The following is a 22342-nucleotide window of genomic DNA, read 5'->3' on the forward strand; positions in this document are numbered from 1 at the left end:
GGGAGGAGAGGAGGAGATTCCGTAAGGTTAGTGCATGTGGAATGGCCAGGTTGTGTTTAGAGAATGGACAGTTTGTACTCGGAGAATGGACAGTTTATGCTTGGGGAATGGACAGTGAAGTCCAGACACGCACACAGAGGTCCCCCCTCCCCTCCGAGGGCTAAAGGCAGAGTTGAGAGAACAGGAGGATGGGCTGTGACATGACTGGGGAGGGCTCAGGGCAGTATAATTACAACCTTGTCCTGTTTGATCCTGCCGAAAAACACGGCCGTCCGACCTTCGGGTAGAGGGAGCAACAGCTGCAGGCGACGGCTACTGCTCCGTGTCCAGATGTCACCCCTCATGGGGCTCACCCAGGGGCCAGCCCCCTGCTCCCCGCTCCCCCCCCCCTCCCCCCTGCTCCTCTCACCACGCTGGGATCCCACACCAGGACTGCTGTGTGCTCAGGGCTAGCCTGGTGGAGGTTGAGGATGGGAGCCGTGTAGAAACGTGCCTCTGTTTGCAGTGCTGAGCTGATGAGACTGGCAGGGCATGGTTCCAGGAGCTTCACTCTGGGGTCTAGGGGACACGGGGAGGACAGGAGATCCTCCCCATATTTAATCACGAGGGAGGGAAGGAGACGAGGACAGAACAGAGGAGTGAGTGTGAGTATTGAGCCCCAGCCGTAGCAGAGAGCTGCAGATGGCAGAGGCCACGAAGGGCTAAACCCTCCCTGGCTGCAGAGCGGGTGGATGGGAGGATGGAGGGGTGGAGAGAGGAGTGGGAGGATGGGCCTGCCAGGGACAGGATTTACAGAGCTTTCCGCTCTGATGACAACGCTAGGAGAAGAAGCTCCTCGCACACATGTACACACACACGTGCACACACGTACACACACACAGCGGGCCTCAGTTATAGCTGTGAACACATAGCTGGAGGGAAGGCACTCTAATTCCAGAATGAACTAGATCAGATTTCAGATTGTTACCGGATCGGATTCCAGAATATAACCAGATCTGATTTTAGAAAAGTGGCCAGATCTTGATTCCAAAATGTAACAAGATCTGATCCCAAGACGTTACTAGATCTGACTCCAGAACTAAATTAGATCTGATTCCAGACTGTTTCTCATTCTCAACAATTTTTCAAATGTAACTCATCAATACCTCTTGTTGACATTCCATGGACATGAGATTGTCCTGCTGGATCTTCAGGGCTGAGGGCACCTGGGGATCCTACAGGGCCTGGAGCAGCAAAAACGCAGCCTAATTAAATGTGTTTATCAGCCGTCAGTCACGACAGCAAGACACAGAGCTACACAATAGACCCCATGCTGTGCCCAGTCAGTGAGTGCCAATGGCATTGGCGTGCCACATGATAAGCTGCTCCGCTCCCCGTAGGCCTGGGCTGCACCTTCAGAGAAGGTTAATTGCAGATTTAATTCAACCTAACAGTGGCTCGTAAAGTCTGGGCTAACCAAAGCACTGCAGAAGGAAGGCGTTGAGACGATAGGAATGAGGCAGGAACTATACTGACTTGGCAATGTGGTGTATAAGACAGGGAGAGAGAGAGACAGAGAGAGAGACAGAGAGAGAGACAGAGAGAGAGACAGAGAGAGAGAGAGAGAGAGAGAGAGAGCGAGAGAGAGAGAGAGAGAGAGAGAAAGAGAGAGAGAAAGAGAGAGAGAGAGAGAGAGAGAGAGAGAGAGAGAGAGAGAGAGAGAGAGACACAGAGAGAGAGAGAGAGAGAGATAGAGACACAGAGAGAGAGAGAGACACAGAGAGAGAGAGACACACAGAGAGAGAGAGAGAGAGAGAGAGAGAGAGAGAGAGACACAGACAGACAGAGACAGACAGACAGACAGACAGACAGACAGACAGAGAGAGAGAGAGAGAGAGAGAGAGAGAGAGAGAGAGAGAGACACAGAGAGAGAGAGAGAGAGAGAGAGAGAGAGAGAGAGAGAGAGAGAGAGAGAGAGAGAGAGAGAGAGAGAGAGAGAGAGAGAGAGAGAGAGAGAGAGAGAGAGAGAGAGACTGTGTGCATGTTAGTCCGCTGGCAGCTTAATGAGAAAGGAAAACACCCATTATCGTAGGTGAAATCAGCCCTGCAACAGCAGAATTAACCAGAACCTGCACTAGTGCATGACACACTCAAAGCTACTGTTAGAAATGTTGTTGAAAATTGTTAAGGAATGAGAGGAAGGGGCAGGAAAGCTTCCATGTCTCATTACCGGTAGGGAGCAACCAGGTCGCTCATATTGTGACAGATTATTAAATCAACACAGTTACACATAATGCATCAGGACAGGGGGTATTCCACCCCAGTGGGTCAACAGGATTATTCACATTTGTGAAGTCACAGTGAGTTAATATATCTGCAGGCATCAAGTAAACAAGACACAAGACTAGGGTACAAAAACCATTATGTCTGTCCTAATGAAACACAGCTTCCTGGGAGTAAAGGAAATGCTTGGGGAGAGCCAGGGAATACATTAACACCAGAGAGAAAGACAGGTTTTACTGTCTTGTGATCCTTAACGACTGGTGTAAACTGCCAGTACCCTTCACTCTAATGGGTTTTATCTGTGGCTGATAAAACAGATCTCAAGGTAACACGTGAAGGAACGTCCCTGGAGAACAGCTCCTGCCTCCTGCTCTGAACCTGGCCCATTCCTGCTCTGAACCTGACTCATTCCTGCTCTGAACCTGGCCCATTCCTGCTCTGAACCTGGCCCATTCCTGCTCTGAACCTGGCCCATTCCTGCTCTGAACCTGGCCCATTCCTGCTCTGAACCTGGCCCATTCCTGCTCTGAACCTGGCCCATTCCTGCTCTGCTACAAGGAGATATGCACCGGGTCTTTGTTCACCTCTCTCCGCCACCATCCTCGACTTTTCTCTCCTTTTTCCCTACCCCTCCCAGGCCTCGCTCCATCTATCTATCCTTCCATCACACCTCACTCCCTAATCCCAGCGAGCTCACAGCTAACCCTATCCACCATGGCCCAGCAAGCTCACAGCTAACCCTATCCACCAGGGCCCAGCAAGCTCACAGCTAACCCTATCCACCAGGGCCCAGCAAGCTCACAGCTAACCCTATCCACCAGGGCCCAGCAAGCTCACAGCTAACCCTATCCACCAGGGCCCAGCAAGCTCACAGCTAACCCAGCTACCTCACTCACACATCATGTTACAGCAATTAGCTTCAAAGGGAGCCAATAGAGACAGACAGTCCATGTGCCCAAGCCCCCTGACAGTAGTCCTACGTTCCACTACAACATACACACACACACACACGCTGACACACGCACCGACACACAGCCCGACACACATCCCGACACACATCCCGACACACACACACACATGCTGATGAAGGAAGGAAAGGGAGTGTATAATGCTTTTTGCTTGTGTGCCTATTGGGGGAAACAAATGGCACGTATTTGATAAACAGGGGAGAGTAATGGAGAGAATAAAAGCAATGAAATACATCATCAGGGATGTGAGATGGAGGCGCTGGCAGAATATGAAAGGGAGGCTGGGGACAGTTTTAATGGAACAGTCAAACAGGGTTTTACTGACAGTCCCAGGCACGATAGCTAGTTTACAGCAAACACAATGGATTCATACTGTAGATTAACTGTATGGGATCTCTATAGACACGACTCTCTATGATCCTGACTTGCCTCATAAAGTTTTAAAACAGCGGTGAACCGTAACATAAAAAGCCCTCATTGACGCTAAAAGAAATACTGCTGCCGCTGGTTGTCTAAAATAAGTGAACTTCTGCAGCCTTTTCCCATGACAACCTTCAGGTCCCGTTTCCAATTAAAAAAATGTGTCAGTCGCCAGGCGGAACACGGCCCCTGCGCGCAGCGAGTGACAGGCCTGGTGGCACTTCATCTGGGTGGATGAGGAAGAGGGATGAAGACCCTGCGGCTGGTGTGACAAACACGGACGTCGACGTGGAGGCCAGCGGCCCTGCAGGCCAGCATCACACCCCAATCGTCCTCTGACCTAACTCCCGGTAGAAGGTGAAGCAGAGGTGTAGACGTGATTACAGAGACAGGAGGAGCGCTAACCCCCGTCTTGACTTCAACTGTCCTCCCCCAAAACAGCCCTTCATCTGTGCGGCACACTAACTACGCCCGGCAATGTGTTGAAGGCAAGATATGCTATGACAGAAATGAGTGCCACTCACCACATTTCATCACATGAAATGCATTCCATCTGCAGTGAGATGCAGGCAGATCATAGGCTGCTGGAGAGGCATCCCTAAACTGAGGGGGTTACCACAGTAAACAGAGGCGGAGCATGAAACGAATGATTAGAGAGAGAGAAGAGACGCCATGTTTGATGTCGAGGCAGATGCACATTAAGTCTTCAAATAAGTATTGGGAAGCCTTTTTCCATCATGTATATATAAATAGTTTCGATAAATTGGTGTTCATCACACATCACAGTGAATGTCCAAGTGCCCTGTGGTCAAGAGAGAGGAGCCTGCCATCAGCCATTCACATGACACATCAACCAAGGCCAGGAATAGGTCTGCTACTGCGTACAGTTTGGCATCCAAGTTTACCAAAAGCGGTCTCAGATGACTTTAGTCTTTCCTTTCACAACCAGACTAAATGCAGGAGTCGAAGTGGGCTAGAAATGAAAAGAAACTCAAATGTTTCGCTCATTTTCAAAATAACATCTGAACATAAGAATAATAAATCTCAACATTTCCTGGTTATCTGAGACCATTGGTCACTGTTTTCTTTCTGAGTCGCTCCCCCCCCCCCCCCCTCCAATACTTCCAGCTCTGCACTTTAGGATGGAGTTCCCATTGATGCCGCTCCAGGACCACATCATCAGTTTTGGTCTTGCAGTCCTCCAGCACTTAAAGGAGAACAAAGGGAGGGTGTGCAGATCCCAGATCCGGTGTATGGTCTTGTTCATCCCCCTCCAGGCCAGGGTGTCGGTGGAGAAGGGAAACTCTCCGGGGTGGCCTCGAGGGAAACCCCACCCCCGCTAACGGAAAAGGAGGAACTCTGGGATGTCCTGGAATCTCAGACGGTCTGAACGCCAGGCTGAGGGGGGATTTGCCTCGTCACAACCAGAGGATTTGGTGAGCCAGCTGTTTCCACTGAGCAGAGGGATATGGGGAGTGAGGAGATGGAAAACATGATCCACGACCAGACGGTGTCTACTGGTTTGAGGGACTGGATGGACTGGGGAGAGAGGACAGATGCTGGTCAGACTGGTCTGGCACAGACAGGAAAAACTTGAAGAACTGAAGTCATTCTTAGAATAGTAAGACCGGATAGAAAGCCTGACGTTAGACTCTATGCAGTCATCCATCTCCTCAACTTAATATAATTATGCTTAATAAACAGCATTTTATAGCCAAGTCAACCTGGCTTCACATCTTCCAGTCTAAATAGGCCTTCTGTGCTCCTGCTTCTCTATCCTAGCAGTGGGGGGGCACACTGTGTGTCTAGCTGGGCCAGGTGCTCTCCTGGCTGCCTAGACAACAGCATGATCAAAGAGCTGAATTATTAAATAGCGGGTCATTGTGAGAGGTGAATAATTGACGATGTTTGAAGAGGCTAGTCGCACAGGCAATTTACAGACACAAAGATAGGGTACTAGACAATACACTGGTTCTGGTGAAGAGAGTTCACTTCACACTGCAATAGCCTAATGACATAGAAATATCACCATCTGTCTTCCACACAGGAAGCCATTGAAAATAATTATATCATCTGAAGTAACGAGTAACAACAGTATAATAACTTGGAAAGAATCACAACTTGGAAATAAGAACAATTCCAACATAATCATAGAGCTTTAGTGCTCCTGCCCTCTGACTGCTGTAGCACCCACTGGGGTGGCACGGTGACGGTCACATGACAGAGCAGAGCTATGCGTCACAGACGAGACGGGCCGGCAGGGGACACGGTGACAAATCACTTCTCCGGGTCAAGACTGAGCAGGAGCCAGGCAGCAGGACTGACTGCTGGGTCTCGTGCTACACTCAGCACAAACCACACAAGCTCCACAAGCTCCACAGGACTTAATGGGTTTCCAATGGCCTTCTGACTCCCACAGTAGCGGTACACTCAAGTCCTCCATACAGACCAGCCATCTGACTACAGAGCTCAGCAGAGCTTCCTGACTACCCTTCTCTGTGTGGCATCCCCCACCCCACCCCACCACACACACACACACACACACGGCAGGCCCCCGGGGGATGGCGTCCTGAGGCGTCTCGGCTCCCCAGCAGCCTGAACACAGCAGCAACCTGAGCCCCTCTCAGCTCTGACCTGCTGCAGCTCGGGAACAAAGACAACATTCTAACCAGAGCCTCACACACACACCTAGAGAGAGAGAGAGAGAGAGGGGGGGGGAGGGAGAGAGAGAGGGAGAGAGAGGGGGGGAGAGAGAGAGAGAGAGAGAGAGAGAGAGAGAGAGAGAGAGAGAGAGAGAGAGAGAGAGAGAGAGAGAGAGAGAGAGAGAGAGAGAGAGAGAGAGAGAGAGAGAGAGAGAGAGAGAGAGAGAGAGAGAGAGAGAGAGAGAGAGAGAGAGAGAGAGAGAGAGAGAGGTATTCCGCACACCTTCACATTTTTCCAGTATGCACACAGCAAACTCTGTTCTATGTAGGACCGGCTCCATTAGTACCCCACTAATTACCCCGCCGGCCCCCTCAAATTCATCCGCTCGACATGGAAGAGGGGGGAAAGAGAAGGGTGGGGCTGTCTTTGAAGACACACACAGACACACTCAGCTGATACACACACCTCCCACCCCCTACAGGACCAGACAAGGTTATCCTCCCATCAGCCAGGCTAAGACAGCAGCTAATCTAAATAGGAACTTAGAGGGGAACTCAGGGATAAGCTACAGCCTCCAGAACTCCTGAAAGTTGATCCCTGAAGAAGAAACGGAAAGATCCACAGCCAGCCTGAGCGATGCCATACCAGCAGGCCACCACAAACCCCGCCTACAACAGGAGCGCCACAGTGAGGGGTGGAAGCGTTTTTTTTGAGACACAGCAGGTTCAATTTAAACTCATTATCTTCTGTTGAAAACAACGTTGTGGTCCGGTGTTAGGTGTGTGGAGGAGGGCAGCGTGTGCTTGGTTGCCTTCTCCCCTCAGACACTCCAGAGAAGACCTCGAGAGGACCCGAGGTCCAGTCTATTGAGGGCGTCGAAGAATTCAAAGAATTTCCACAAATATCTCGTTCCGTGAATGCTCTTAAGATAGACGGGCATTTCTGCCTTGCGAGCGGTCAGCATTCACAGAATCCTTTATCCACACTTCTTTATCTGCTAACAAAAACAGTGAGAGCATTCATCAAAATTGAACATTCTCTTTCTCACCTTGTAACCAGAGTCAAACACACACACACACACAGACAGCTCATTCACACACACACACACACACCCACACGCACATGCACGCACGCCAACACACACATATGACCTCCAGTCTAGTCTGACATTGGGAATGCACCACTTCAGTGGAAGGTGGGTACAAGGGTGCAGGAAAGGGGGTGGGGATGAGAAGGAGGGGTGGGTGAAAGGTGAGGATGGAAGGTGGACCTGGTCGTGGGAGAATGGGTGGAAAGAGGACCTGGGCGTGGGGGATGTGCGGGAACCAGCACACACGTGATCACCTGAGCAACCTCACACGGGATTGGTTGAACTGTGCAGGACCCTGCTGAAAGCCAATTGTCTGGTTTATAAGGTGCGGGGGTTATGTTTGCTGAGCCCCTCTCCAGTGTGTTTGGAAACAATGGATGACGGGCTTCCACCCATCATCACTCATCACCATGACCCACTGTCTCCTTCATGTCTCCAGCAGAGGCTCTCACAGCTGTGACAGGCCACGACGCTGAGCACTGTGTAGACAACACCAGCATGCAGGTAAAACATACATCGATAGATGAATCACATTTCCAGGAGTCTCTCCATAGGTAGAAGACACATGGCTAGGACTCGTACTGTAAAGCCTCTTACAGGCTAATCCAATAACAGGATGCAGACGGCTTAGCCACGGCTGTGTGATTGACTGTGATGGGTGTCAGGAGGGATCCTGCAGGCTGAATTGACCAGCCTCGGGGCTGCAGTCAGCTCACACACACACACACACACACACACACTGCTGGTCCCTACAGGCTGGGGTGCTGTAACCCAATACTGCCAAAGACTATTCCTCCCTCAGAGACAAAAGACTGAACCTTGGGCCATTTTTCCATGGTCCTAAAATATATGTTAGCCTAGTTGTAGAATATCTTGATGACTCATGATTCTGCCCAGGGGAGTTAGTAGAAGGGGAGGTGGGGTAGGGAAGGTTGTGTACGGAAGCTAACACAATCCTGTTACTGGTTATTGGTTAACCCTGGCCAGTGATGCCTAGTGGATTAGCCCACGCTGTGGAGTAATGAACCAGGGAAGCAGGGGAAGGATAGCATGCCAGGCCAGGTAGGGGTGTTCTGGAGGTCAGGCCTCCATCCCTCCAGCCTCTCAGGGGGCTGGTACAGGACACTGGGGGGCTTAGCCCCGTCAATCAGCCTACAGCCCTCGCAGTAGAGGCCAGGAATCGGCCAGTGGGACAGGGGGGATTACAACAGCAGAAAGCAGTGGGCCACCGGCCACTAACACTCCTTCAGAACACGCTGGAATTGCCTCCGGTTTTACTTATCGGACATATTGCTCAATTCAACAGGGCAATGCCTTTCCATTCCGGGAAAGGAGGCAGAGTAGGATTAACAAGCCTGCTTTGTTGGAGAGATGGATGGTTGTGGCTTTTTTGTAAGGCAGGGAGGAGAGGAAACGGGTGAAGAGAAGATAGGAGTGGAGAGGAGAGGAAGCGAGGAGAGGAGAGCTAAATAAGAGTCTCATAAGTGCTACAACCCTCAGACAGCAGAGCCAGACCAATAAGGTAGGACGTGGGACATTCAGCAGGGAGGTGGAACAATGCAGAGTGAAGCCAGCCCTGCTCACTCTCCGAACCCAACCCCCCTGGTGCGCACGCACACGCACACACACACACACACACAATCTCCTCTCCCATTCCTTTCTGCCGTCTCTCTCGTCTCTCCCATTTGATCTCACGCTCACCTTTCTCAGCCTCTTGACACTTGACTCTCTTCGTCTGTCTCTCCTTTTGTGGCAGAGAGGAGGAGAGGAGAAAGAGGCAGGGCCTGATTGCTACCCCCCCCTACCATCCCTGTCGGGCGTCAGCACCACCACACATCAGCTTGATCACGAGGCCGGGCAGTGCCCTGGCGTGTAGACCAGAGGCCTCCTCTCATGCAGGGCCGGAGAGGGGATTGGGTGTCTCGACCTCAAGCTGGGCCAGGTGAAACAGTGGAGGCTGAGCTTTAGCGTGCAGGCCAGGGCAAGAGAGGAGAGTGACAGAGATGAGCCTATACAGGAGACCTGAGGGGAAGAGACCTGAGGGTCTGACAGGGGGGGCGGGGGGGCGGGGGGAGACCCGCTGATATGCAGCGTACGTGCTAAGGAATGTCAGGTGAAAGGGGAGACATGTCTGGACCGTGAGCCACCGTGAATGTTCTCTGCAAAACCACGGCAGACAGGAATGAGGACACAGAGACAGCCCTGCTCTCACACCAGACTGATCTTGACTTTCACAGGGAGGATGAGAAGAAGTACAAGCCACCCTGGTCCAGGAACTGTTAGCCTAGCCTAGCCTCACCGACAACAACCATTAAACATGGGCTCAGGCGCAGGGCTTGCAACCCGACACACCAAACTAGCCAGCAGCGCCACATGTACCACAACCCAAGAGGCAGACGAGCGCTAGTTCCTGGAGCAGGCTAGCTGGAGCCGGAGCAGTACAGCAGGACGTATGGCTCCCTGATGATCACTAAGGCTGCAGATGCTCACCACAGAGAACCAAGCTGTATGTAAACAGCGGAGGACCAGCCCTCCTCCACACAATGACCCATCTGCCAGCCTGCTGCTCAGACAGGAGGCCAGCCTCATCTTCAGACTAACTCTCGCTGTTACAGACCTTGCCTTATTCATATTAACGTGGTCATTTAGCAGATGCTTTCATCCGATGCGACGTGTGACTAAGCTGTAACCTCGTTTTGGCCTATTGACATGGATCACACGTGGAGGACAGCCTGGCCCGTCTCAGATAGACAGACAGACAGAGAGTCAGACAGACAGACAGACAGACAGGCAGAGAGAGAGACAGACAGACAGACAGACAGACACACAGACAGACAGACACACAGACAGACACACAGACGCTCATTCAGAGCTACACAGCTGGGTGGCCCATGACGAGCGGAGAACAATAGATATGCAAGCTGTCGTCACTTAATTGCGTGCCTCCGTGGACAACGGCTGTGTTTTAAATCCTTAGATTACACCTCTCTGAGGGCAAATCACACAGCAGAAGGGTCCCTGTGGGCCTGAGCGCCCGCCTGTGCTCAGTGTAGACGCCAGGAAAGCCGAGTGTGTAATCAAAGCACATGGGCTAACCTTGAGAACACTTGCTGTGTTATCAGCTATTTGTACGAGATCGTACAAGATTGAGGGCCGTTATCAATTTGGCATATTACACACACACACACCTTATCTGGCGCTCGGAGCGTGTCGAGACGCAGGTCGGCAGGAGCAGGTCACCGTCACCCTCAGGGACCATCTCTCCACCCCACTCTGTTAGGATGAACATCTACGTTTACATGCAAACGTGTGACGCTGGCTTCAAGGCTTAATGGTGGAGCCAAATTGAACAACCATTACGTGATATGGGTTTATTTTTTAATCTGGGGGGATATATAGTGTAGCCTAATCCTGAGATAAAATCACTGCTTTATTCAGGAGTACATAAACACATGGCCAGCCTGGTTAGCCTGGCTTTGTTCATCAAGATGAGAAGATAGGGGGTGTAAGAGTGAGAGAGTGTGAGGAATGTGGGAAAAGTGGGGTATGGAAAGGAGAGAGGAAGACAATCAGGGGGATTCTGGGAGGATGGGTAAGAGAACAAAGGCTCATGGGATTTAGTGGGAAAGCCGTGTGTGCATGTGTGTGTGTGTGTGTGTTTCCACGCCGCTCTCCAGAACTGCCCCCCTGCCTAGCCAGCCATTGAGAGGCGTGTGTGTGTGTGTGTGTGTGGATGTCCTCCCTTGTTGTCTACTGAAAGACAACGTAGCCCAATGACAGACACCCCTCTGGGCCCGGTCCCCCCCGCCCCCCGCCCCCAAGCCCTGCTCCATTCAGTGGCAGACTGGGGGTCTCTCAGGTAGCCCTGCTCCCTTGAATACACAAACAGAAGGATGTGAAGCCATCAACACAACCTCAGTATGACACCTCCCTCACGGGCCTCGCCTACGCCCCACTAGCACAGTTGCCAGATGTGTATCGCTTGTCCGACACACACACACACACACACACACACACAAACACACAGTTCCCGCAGCAGCAGCTGCGCCCATCTGGATGAGACTAAGTAGTTATCTGTTAGCTCTCTCCCACATTTACAGCAAGGCTCCAAAATGACCTATTGAATCATTTAAGTCAGGAACATTAAGTCAAATTAAGTCATTAAGCAGGTGTAGGCATCCAAGCTCCAGGTCCACAGTGAAAAGTGGAGGTGGACAAGAGCAATTCTGATTGGTGCACTTCAGTCCTCTCGGCTAATTCGACACGTCATTATCTTCCAGAATTAATTATCCACTAAATGATCTGAGATATATGAAGATGCTTTATGTTTTTGATGCCAATGTTCATAGATGGAAATGAACTCTGTAGACAATTCTGTACTCGGATATGTGTGGATGGTCTCTGATGAACAAGGACATGAACAGGACTGAAGGGGCACTAATGAAGAGTTATGGAGCCAGTGACCAGGAACACCAGACTAACAGCTGCTCAAAGTTATATAAAAAAAAAGGAACCCGATAACTTGGCTTTAGGCAACACATTTGAGAAGGCAACTAGCATCAGTGGAGATTGATCTTAAGAGACGCAAGGGGGCGAGGGAAGTTGCCGTTAGCTGAACCGCCACTCATCTTGGGTAAAGGAGAGTGATGAGTAGAGAGAATCGCTGAGTCAGACCAGGAAACCCCAGTGGATCTTCATGCAGCAGCTGGGTAATGATCTGTGAAGACCACACCAGAGACAGCAACAGACTGAAGCTCTAGCAGTGTTCCAGCTCCCACGGCCTCCACCTCCGCCTCTCGTCCTCCACCTCCGCCTCTCGTCCTCCACCTCCGCCTCTTGTCCTCCACCTCTGCCTTTTGTCCTGCACCTCTCGTCCGGTCAGCAGATGGCGTGAAGCAGGGCCGCTGGCCAGGGTATTAGCAGCTCCATTTACCAGAACGAGTGTTCATCAAACGTGGGTTTGGACCGACATAACAGGGCAGAGCAGAGCAGAGTCCCACCGACGACACAGGGCTTGTTGTGTCCTGGAGCTAATCTCCCCTCGAGGGGACCAGGAGCTGACAGACTGCAGGCTGAGGGTGACTCACACAGAACGGCAGGAGATAACCCAGGCCAGACATAGACCAAGGTGGTAACCATTATTACCTGGCACTGTGTGTGTTCCTGTCACTGTATATGCTCTTGGTGCCAACAGTCCTGCGAACCCCATATAAGCAGGGGGCCTGGGCATGTCGAAGCAGGACAAAGAGTTCACTGGCCTGACAACTTGTGTCTGTCCCAGAAAACCCTCGCTCTGAAGGAGAGAGAAGAACCGAGTCAACCAAGAAGAAAAAAAGAGGGAAAAAAGGGGGAGAGGAGGAGGTGTGGGGAGGCAGACGCCATGGGCATGACGAGCGCCATGGTGGCACAAAAGGGTGCCAGCAAACGGCAGCACGGGCCAGGCCGGCAGGGAGAAGAGACTGGGCAGAGGAAGGGAAGGAGGGGAGGAGGGCATGGTCATGTGCCAGCGCTGACCAGACAGCCAGACATAGGAGAGACGCCAAGACGGGAGGGAGGGAGGGAGGGAGGGAGGGAGGGAGGGAGGGAGGGAGGGAGGGAGGGAGGGAGGGAGGGAGGGAGGGAGGGAGGGAGGGAGGGAGGGAGGGAGGGAGGGAGGGAGGGAGGGAGGGAGGGAGGGAGGGAGGGAGGGAGGGAGGGAGGGAGGGAGGGAGGGAGGGAGGGAAGGAGGGAGGGAGGGAGGGAGGGAGGGAAGGAGGGGAGAGGGACGCAGTCTGCTAAACGATTCCTGGGAAAGCTGGTGAGGGAGGACAGGAGACAATTAAAGAGGAGAAGAAAGCCTGTGTAAAAAAGGAAGCCAGGACGAACGATTCTGGCAGCTAACGACTTGCAGAGCTGCTTTCTGGAGGAGGCAGGGCTCACTGGCCTGAGCCCTGGCCAGGTGGGTAGGAGCAGGGTTAGTGGGCTGGGTTGGGGCCGTGAGAGCAGGGTTGGTGCCGCTGCTGGGTTGGGCTGGGACCGTGAGAGCAGAGTTAATAGGGTTGAGCAGGCTGGATTTCTTGCTATCTTAGAGCCTGCATGATCATGTTAACACAGAACCCATCAGCCAACTGCCTTGTGGTCGGCTTCTCAAGCAGAATAACACACAACAAAGAAGCCCATACCAAAAGATGGTGCCCTGAAGAAGTGTTGTCTAACTGCCAACATCATCGTGAGCTACAGATGGGGACACATGCACATACCAACACAAACACAATCCGATCAGGCCAGACACATGGCAGGAAGTAGGCAGCATGGGTGTGCGCTAGTGGACGCGTCACCAAGCAACAGTCAATGATATAATAACCTACTTCCTATAGGGTGTTAGATAGGCCAGGCTGGATTGGATCAATATCCACCACCTACCACTCCCCTCTCCCCATTTTCTGTCCATAACAGATCAATGCCAACCCTATAACCTACTTCTATCTCTGTGATGGTTTAGTTTACAGCCCCTATTGAGTGAAATGCATCTTGCCAGCTTTTTTCGTACTTTTTGATCCTGCTTAGATTCGACAACTAAATTCCAAGGATTCTTGCAACTTTTTAAAACGAATGTACAAATGAGCCAGCTACCATGCCTTAAGCTCTAAATATCTTGTCATGCAAAAAACAGAAAAGATCTGAACACAAAAGTGTTGCCAGAACTATGAAATACCACCAGACAGTCAAGCATTTAAACTCGGCAGTAGTCAAATATAATTTAATTTGCCGATCTCAGCCTGTAATTGAGACGTTGGGTTTCCTCTCCAGGCTGCTGCATGCAGGACTCGTCTTTCCCTGTCAGTAACCCGTCCTTCCCTGGAGCTCCTCACTGAGGAGCCAAAACAAACGCACTCCCTGTCTCCGACCTCCATCCAGTCCTGCCCGATAAAGAGGGCCCTTCCCAGGTCCTGTTCTCCGTCTGGGGGCAGTTTGCTGTGAGCTTACACAAGCACAAGGCACTTCCAGGGAATAGAACCACAGGTCAACCACCTTGACCAGTCACCACAGAGAGAGGGATGGAGACAGGTGGAAACAAAACAGAGAGACACGTGTGGGAGAGGGTGTTCTTGAGCTGGCACACAAACGTGTGCACAAACATACACAATTGACTCATGAAGGCTCTGTCATAGAAAATACCGAATTAACAGAGGTTTAAGTCCAAGATGACGTTCCTGTATTTGCTTCTGACGAACTGCAGACACTCAACATCAACATGGTGGAATAAGGAAGTCAAAAACAGGCTGACCAACTTTCGGCCAACAGACAGTTGTCAAACTGGGAAGGAGATAGAAAGAGGAGGGGACACAGAGAAAAAGGAGAAACTTCCAAGAAGCGTCGCAAAAGCCTTCTGCCTTCTCTCCCTCTGCGGACACCAGAGATAACTAGATACCTCAGAGAGGAGGGACTAGCAGAGCACCGAGGGGGAGATGTGATCTGGGAAGATCACACCAGATAACAGCACTGCTAGTTAGCAGAGTCTGAAAAAGAAGAACAGTGAGAGAGGAACAATGCTGACTCCAGACATAACACCTATCCTCCCTGGGGCTGTGACAGGACACATTATATACTTGAGTGAAGTTATTTCAGCTATTGATGGTCTGAGGCCACTGGCTGTGTTTGCTTCTTCTGGTGAATGAGAACAGTTCAGAAGGTTAAGCTAACCCTAGATCTCTCCCTAAAGGCACCTTTCTCACAGTATGACCAGGGCAGGCTTAGGTGTCCAGATGTAGCCTGTGGACATGAATTTGCTGGGTGTGTTTTTGCTCAGTACAAGCATGGCTGGGGATGGCGTCTGAAGACAGCCCGGGTTCGCTGGTCCAAACTCTCTGCACTGGAGCAGGCGCTGATGCTCAACCAGAGAGACACAAAGAGCAGCACTTTCATGTGACAGCTTTCCAACGCTCACTACACAGCGAAAAGGAAAGCGCCACTGTCGCTCTTCAAGAAACAGCCCAGTGGATCAGTGGATACGGCCCCTGGAGGGGCAACCAGCGGCCGGCTAGTGATGATGAGGCTTGGGCGTCCCAGAGACCGCAGTGGGATGGGACGACATGTCACATGAACACAGCGTAGTGGAGCGGACAGGGGGAAACAGGATGAGACTTGGTGTGTGAATGTGTGTGTGTGTGGGGGGTAATTATATGGATGTGTCTCCCTGAAGGCAGGCCTGCAGTGTAGGAGGGTGACCAGGGTCTTTCCAACAGGAACACTTCAAACACTGGGCTGGATCTGCAAGATTAGGAGTGGCTACAACGAAGGAGGCTGTGGGGGGATATATCCCATACATGTGGGTGTGCCTCCTCTTCCTCCCGCTGTCTGAGGTCGCCCCCTTACCCAAAGTGCACCAGGACACAGGGAACCTAATTCACATGCCTGGCTGAACTAGAAGCTGTTTGAGCGGACACCCAGAAAGTGATGTGACCCATGTTTAATCACAGTGTTAGAAGCCGCGGCAGTGTGAAATCACTAAGGAAGCATTTTCCTGAGCACTGTCAAAGCCTCAAGAATCAACTTGATTCTCTGATACCAGTCACGTTGATGACAGCGTTAGGGTTAGATTAAATGAAAATGGAACTTGCCATCTCATTACAACAAAGTATTGTATGAGCGACACGTAAAAGTGACCCGAGTTTTACTGCTCTATGTAAAGCATGGGCTCTGTGTGTGTCCTGTACGTTTCTCTCTCCCTAATTTCTATTCCTCCACTTCCTCCTCCAACAGGAAGATTGGCCAGACCGCTGCATTCCCCACCTTAAACATGGACCACGTGTAGCAGGTCCTCAGCAGCCTGGATAACACGGACAAATTGAATTGAGTTAAGCAGGGAGAAATCTCAATGTACAGTAGGGTCTGAAGAAAAGAGCCAGTATTGGCTGAGCACAAGGCTGCTGTTGTTCCTGGGGTTGTTAACACAGGCCGTACAGTAGCCTGTGGTCAGAGACCCCGGCTCAGGGCTGGCAGGCTGGCATGCCAGCCCTGAGCAGACGCAGGGATTAGACGCGGGTCCATACCTCAAAGCAGTAGAGCCTTGTGATTCCCATTAGTTGTGTTCCAGCGTGTTTATTGGCTTGGGCGAGATGTAACATGGGAACCGTGCTGGAGACGCTCTCTTTCACAGACACCCTCGCTCGTATAAAACAGCCCAGGACAAATCTGAACACGAGAGACGCATGTCAGACAGAGATCGTAACAAAAACCCAGCCGGCGTCTTGAACCCTGGGGGTTTTGTGGGAGAGGCGCTGTGCTGGTTAGGACTCCCTCAGAGAGTGGTCTGGGAGCTGGGCAGCAGGGGTTGGGGGAGGTCATGGACGGGGCGATCAGTTTGTCTGGGCTGATGGTTTCCAGAGAGCAGATGTGTGCAGCGTATCCCTCCCTCAGCACAGGCCCTCTGCCAGAGATTATGAAGCCACAGCTGAGAGTCCTCATGTACACAAGAGCACGTAAAACTAGGAACACCCACGACACATCTCCAAACAAATGAGTCTGTAATTCCCTGTGATGAAACACCCGAAGCTACACAGCCTCTCAGAGGAGGGCGAGGCCTGGGGCCTGAGGCGGAGCCGGAGACACCTGGAGACAGAGTGAGAGACAGAGCGAGAGACAGAGTGAGAGGCAGAGAGAGAGGCAGAGAAAGAGGCAGAGAAAGAGGCAGAGAGAGACCTGGAGACAGAGTGAAAGAGACAAAGACAGACAGACTCAGATACCTTCAAGAGAAGCTGGCCCACCCAAGAGAGGGCAACATCAATCTAATTCACTCGGCATTCCCCCCCTTCGAGTGTCACTGTCTAGCCATCAGCATCAGCTGCAAGCACAAACAGGGTGCGCTTCATACTCAAAAACTGTTATTCATACAAAATCACATCTCTTTAGCCTCTGTTTGTGTTTATTTTTAAATTGAGCCCGTAAACATTTATTTGCTCGTTTGGGGTCTAATTTTAACATGGTGCAAGGCAGCGCTGGAAAGAGACAGAATAACACACATACACCAGCAGCCACAGGATGTCTGAAAATACATGGGGTTCACCACATACAGGGCTGACTGAGCAGGAGAAGACTGGAGGAGAAAAGCCCTTCTAAAGGCCTGGCCCTTCTCTGGCTCCTAGATGCAGATGTGCCACACGTTCCTACGGTGTGTTACACCACAGGGACAGTGATTAGAGCAAGGGTTCATCCATCTTCCACCCCCCCAGGGCCGGGTGTCATGAGGACAGGCCAGCGACTCTGCTGAACCCTGAGAGGGATCCAGCAGGGATCAAGCTGCTCTGTCTTTGGGCTGTTAAAGACAGGAAACACTGATCAGGTTCTGTCCTCTTGACGGCATGCTGGAGACTATGAATAGAGCAAAACTACGATAACTGGCTAAACTGGCCTAATGTAATCAACCAAATTCCAAATTCTAGAATCATATGATTCATTCTTCTTGGATGAACTAGCCTAACTCAGGGCATGCTCCCCTGGTCATCAAAGGTCCTGAACTTGTACACCCTGTGGAACATTTCAGAATAGAGTAAAAGAGAGAGAGAGCATGTTAAGACTGCAGCAGACTTGGAGTAGAACTGTGGGCGGTTGACTTCCTGCGTAATGAACAAGTCTGGCAGAAGAAACCGTCTTATCTTGAAATAGTGTGTCCAGCATCAGGGAGTACAACTGGTCTCGCAACTTTACCAGTGGAGCCAAGCCAAGCCTAGCCTAGCCTAGCCTAGCCCAACCTAGCCCAACCTAGCCCAACCTAGCCCAACCTAGCCCAACCTAGCCCAACCTAGCCCAACCTAGCCTAGCCTAGCCCAGCCTGCGGAGACATTTCTGCTCTTCTTTTACAAACCTAAGATGAACAAAGGGTCCAGCGCATGGCAAACGGCAAAATATTTTTTGTTGTTGTGATTACTATTTTGAATCGATGGACAGCAGGAAAAACCATTGATAAGCTTTATAGAGTGTTTATTAAATGTGTTTGATGTGTCAACTGAAATCAAGATTGTCATCCATTTTGGCTCCCAATGCACCCTATTTTTGTTGAAAAATTGAAAAGTGGCTGTTAGCATCAAAAGGATGCCGACCTCTGGCCTAAACTGAGCTATCTGTGCATCTCACAGAGGAATGTACTGGAACATTGTACATTTGAATGCATGGAAGTAAAACTGCAAAAGTAACTCCTTTGTGACATGCTTGAATACAAACTGAGATTAACAATGCCAGGCATTACATAATTTGTCACAGCAGAGTGTAAGGTGACAGGTCATCAGATGTGATGTGGTCACATGAACAGGGAAATTCACACATCAACCTCTACAGATGACTGATAGTATCTCCATTCAGTAAAGTGATCTGGAACATGAGAGGGGAAACTCCAGCTTTCAACCACTAGAATCTGTAAAGATAAGATAATACTTAGCTGGAATCTATAGATTATACTAAACTGGAATCTCTATTGATAGAACAAGATAATATGTGGCTCTAGAACCCATCAGAATCTGATGATGAGGGGTCATGATGACAAGGAACAATTTGCAGTCATTAAGACGGTCTAATGGCTTCTAGCCGGGTAATGATGGTACAAGGAAGTGTGGAAGGAGAGGATGTTGTACCAGAAAATGAGATCCAGCAGAAACCTCCCGGTTCTGTCTGTCTATTACCTAAGGTCGACAGAGCCAGGCTGGTAGAGACTGCTGCTCTATTTGAAGTGTTGCTGAATGATTCAATGTAGGACTGTTGGGATAATGGTGCTCTCTCTCTCCCCATCTCGCTCCCACACAATCTCTCACCCAACACTCACTTGTTGTGAATGGACACACCAGACTATATGCAGCTGCCATAGCAACAACCATCTCATCCAACCACAACCAGATTTAGGAAACGGTGGCTACGGAAGCCAACAGAACGCCTGTCTAAGATGGTCCAGAGATTGTGAATGTTTCATGTAATGTATCATTATCAAGCCCTGGTATCGCCACCTTCTTCTGCTTCTGGTACCTTCCAGTCATTATGCTGCTGGCATTGTCTCCCTTTCCTCAGACCAGTCATCACAACAGCCCAGCCAGATGATAAACAACCTTTCATCATCCACATAGGTCAGGTGTCTTTCTCCTACCACCATCCCATCCCTACCTCCTCCTCTCACATCTCATCTCCCACCAGCTTCCCATCCCTACATTCACAGCAGCAGTTCTCCTGCTAAAAGCTTTCAACCCTACTCATGTCAGCCATATGATCCATAAGCTAACGGAACAGCTGTTTCCAGACTGGTTTCTAAAGAAAGGCCTGAATTAAATGTTGCCTGAAATAAACACAAGAGCTTGATCTTTGATGAGTCACTGACATTTATGATTTTTTTCATTACTTGAACTACAAAGAGCCAGTGTGCAATGTGTGTGTCTGTCTGGGCGTGTGTGTGTGTGTGTATGTATATGTATATTCAGTTTTACAGCTGGATCTAGACTGAAATATAAATAAGGCTCACTTTTAGCAATCCCATCTCTCTCACTAATGACCGATGTCCATGCTTATCAATCCATTCATTAAACCCAAGTGTTAGGAATACAGAGGCAAGTCAGAGTTTCTATTCAGATTTACCACAGAGTCAAACTCAGCAAGCTTCTCTGTGGTCTCTCTCTCTCTCTCTCTCTCTCTCTCTCTCACAGCAGGCTGTAATTAAAACTCACCTCAGATGCTGCTTGTGTGCAGCCTGAGGGCTCTGTCATAAAGGTGGCAGTGATTGAACCCTGTCTGAGAGAGCAGCCATGTCAGTCCTGGCTCATTCCACCTGCCAAAGCACATGCATTTGTGGCTTTGAAGTGAACAGATGCTCATTTTGCCCATTTGTACAAACCTCATATTTTTGGTCAATTATTTGGATGGAAACTTTATGTCTAGAGCTGCGCTGCATGTCTCTGCTGCAATAATTCAACCTTCAAAATAACTTTATGAAAAAGGATAAGTAGTCATTAATTATTTTTTTTAAAGTGTTGGAGTAACTTAATCTTGGTGAGAAAACATCACATAGTATTATTACTGCAATTGAGCAAAGTGTGTGTAAGCAAGACAGGCAGTCCAGTCCCGAGTGATCCTTCACTACACAGAAGGGATAATAGAGGCCAATTACGGTAAAGGTACAATCTCACACACTCCATACCAAGTCTTGCTTTGCTATTTCTTTCTAATCTCTATCCACTTGTGAGGACAAGTGTCAGAGCTATTCTGGGAGGAACAGGATAACAAAGGGTTTTTCCCCCACAATACCTTTCTGCCAAATGGCAACCTATAATCTGAAATACCCAAAATGACGGTTCTAAAATGCCATTAAAGAGGCGGAATTTAGAGCAACGTGAGTTAGAAAGCAAAAGTCTGGAACAGGGAATCTTTCTTGCAGTTCAGGTGTGAACAGATGCCAGATACTAAGATTCAAAGACCTTGAAGGAGACCTTAACAAACTAGAAATGTATCAACAGCATATCAGTAAGTACTGGGGTAATTCACCCTAAACTACATGACAGGAAAACACCAGCAACAGCAAAAGGAGTGAGATAGAGAGAGCCCTGTGACCTTCAGCTCACCTCATAGGACCAGACGCACTGCACCCCAGCGAACCTCCGGACACAGCGACCCACCTCCACGTCCTCGTGGGTGGTGTACATCTCCTGCAGACACTGTCTGATGTGGGGCACCATCCTCCGGAGGACTTCTCTGCTCATGATCACCCCAGGGCCCCCCATACAGAAGTTTTCCCCGGGCTCCAGGGCCAGCTTGCCCAGCTCGTCCCTGGCCCCCATTCCTGTCTGGCCCAGGAAGATGGCCTCACTGCTGTTGAGACTGCGGAGAAAGCTCTCCAGCCTCTCGCTCTTTATGTAGACGTCATCGTCAGCCCTCATGAACCACTCGTACTGGTCCAGATAGTGGTCGTGCATGTACTTGAGCATCATGAAGGACTTCTTTTGGGGCGGGTAGGAGTCGTCCACATTTCGCAGGGCTACGATGGGGATGGGGATGGAGGTATCGGACCCTTCGCTGGAGAAGAACTCCACACGGCCTGGAATGGTCTGGGCCCACGTCCTAACCAGAGGAAACCAAGAAGAGACACACAAAGATGGACAAAGGTGAGACAGACACGATCCACAAACACTTCACAAGATTGTGCTGTAAAGAAAACTGGGACTCATATCAAAGAGGCTCTGTGATATAAAAAAGAAACATCTTCTAAACATGCTTATAGATAAGAGGAAAGCTTTCCTTGGACTGCTTGGAACCCACTGAAAGATCGAATTTCTCCAATATTTTTATGGAAACAGACTTATATTATTAGTAGGCCTTTCATGTTAGACTAGGTGTCACCCTACCCCCACCTCTCATATGCTAAAATCTGGAGTTAAGTCTCTGCTTGATGGGTCTCACACCTCATTGTGTAACATACTGTTGCATTGCTAGTCATTGTTGATAAGGAAGGGTCAAGAGGTGGTCTGATTGGTTGTTCTACATATAATAGTTGGGTATAAAAGGAATTGTGAAGCATTGTTCTTTAAATTCTTGATCTCCTGAGGGCTTCTCATCAGCTCTGGCTTCTACTCCTTTTCCTTCCTCACCTCTTTCTCTCTTTCTCTAAATAACAATGATCATGGTAAAGTAGTTAACATTTAAAGGCTTCACTTTGTAACATGTTTGCCTTTTAATTGATTTAATTCATTTGCGATGTCATTCAATATATATTTCATTTAACATACTTTCTTGGTCTAATTTAACCCATAGAGTCAAATAACTGCAATTCCAGCATATTTGGTTAAACCCCCTACAATAGTATAGTACAGTATTCATCCTGAGGTACAAATTGAGTAACAACAGAGCATAACATCCTTTACTATTAGGAATTGTCAGGTTAATCAAGTCTCTTGAAATGTTGCCCAGGGGAGAATAAATGTACTTTCCTGTGTAATACAACTATCCTAAGTAG

The 22342-nt window shown here is 49.9% G+C and overlaps 1 protein-coding gene across 1 annotated transcript in view; it reads right to left on the reverse strand.

Moving 5' to 3' along the window:
* The window catches only part of chsy1 (chondroitin sulfate synthase 1), a 39328-nt gene that overhangs the window by 15516 nt on the left and 1470 nt on the right, over positions 1-22342 (reverse strand). The window contains exon 2 of the mRNA XM_084683038.1: positions 20955-21450. Coding sequence (XP_084539164.1) covers positions 20955-21450 — 496 coding nt within the window. The remainder of the gene's footprint in view (positions 1-20954; positions 21451-22342) is intronic.

Source organism: Hypomesus nipponensis, chromosome 19 (genome assembly GCF_054491055.1).
Source record: "Hypomesus nipponensis isolate SF chromosome 19, ASM5449105v1, whole genome shotgun sequence".
Lineage (NCBI taxonomy): Eukaryota > Metazoa > Chordata > Actinopteri > Osmeriformes > Osmeridae > Hypomesus > Hypomesus nipponensis.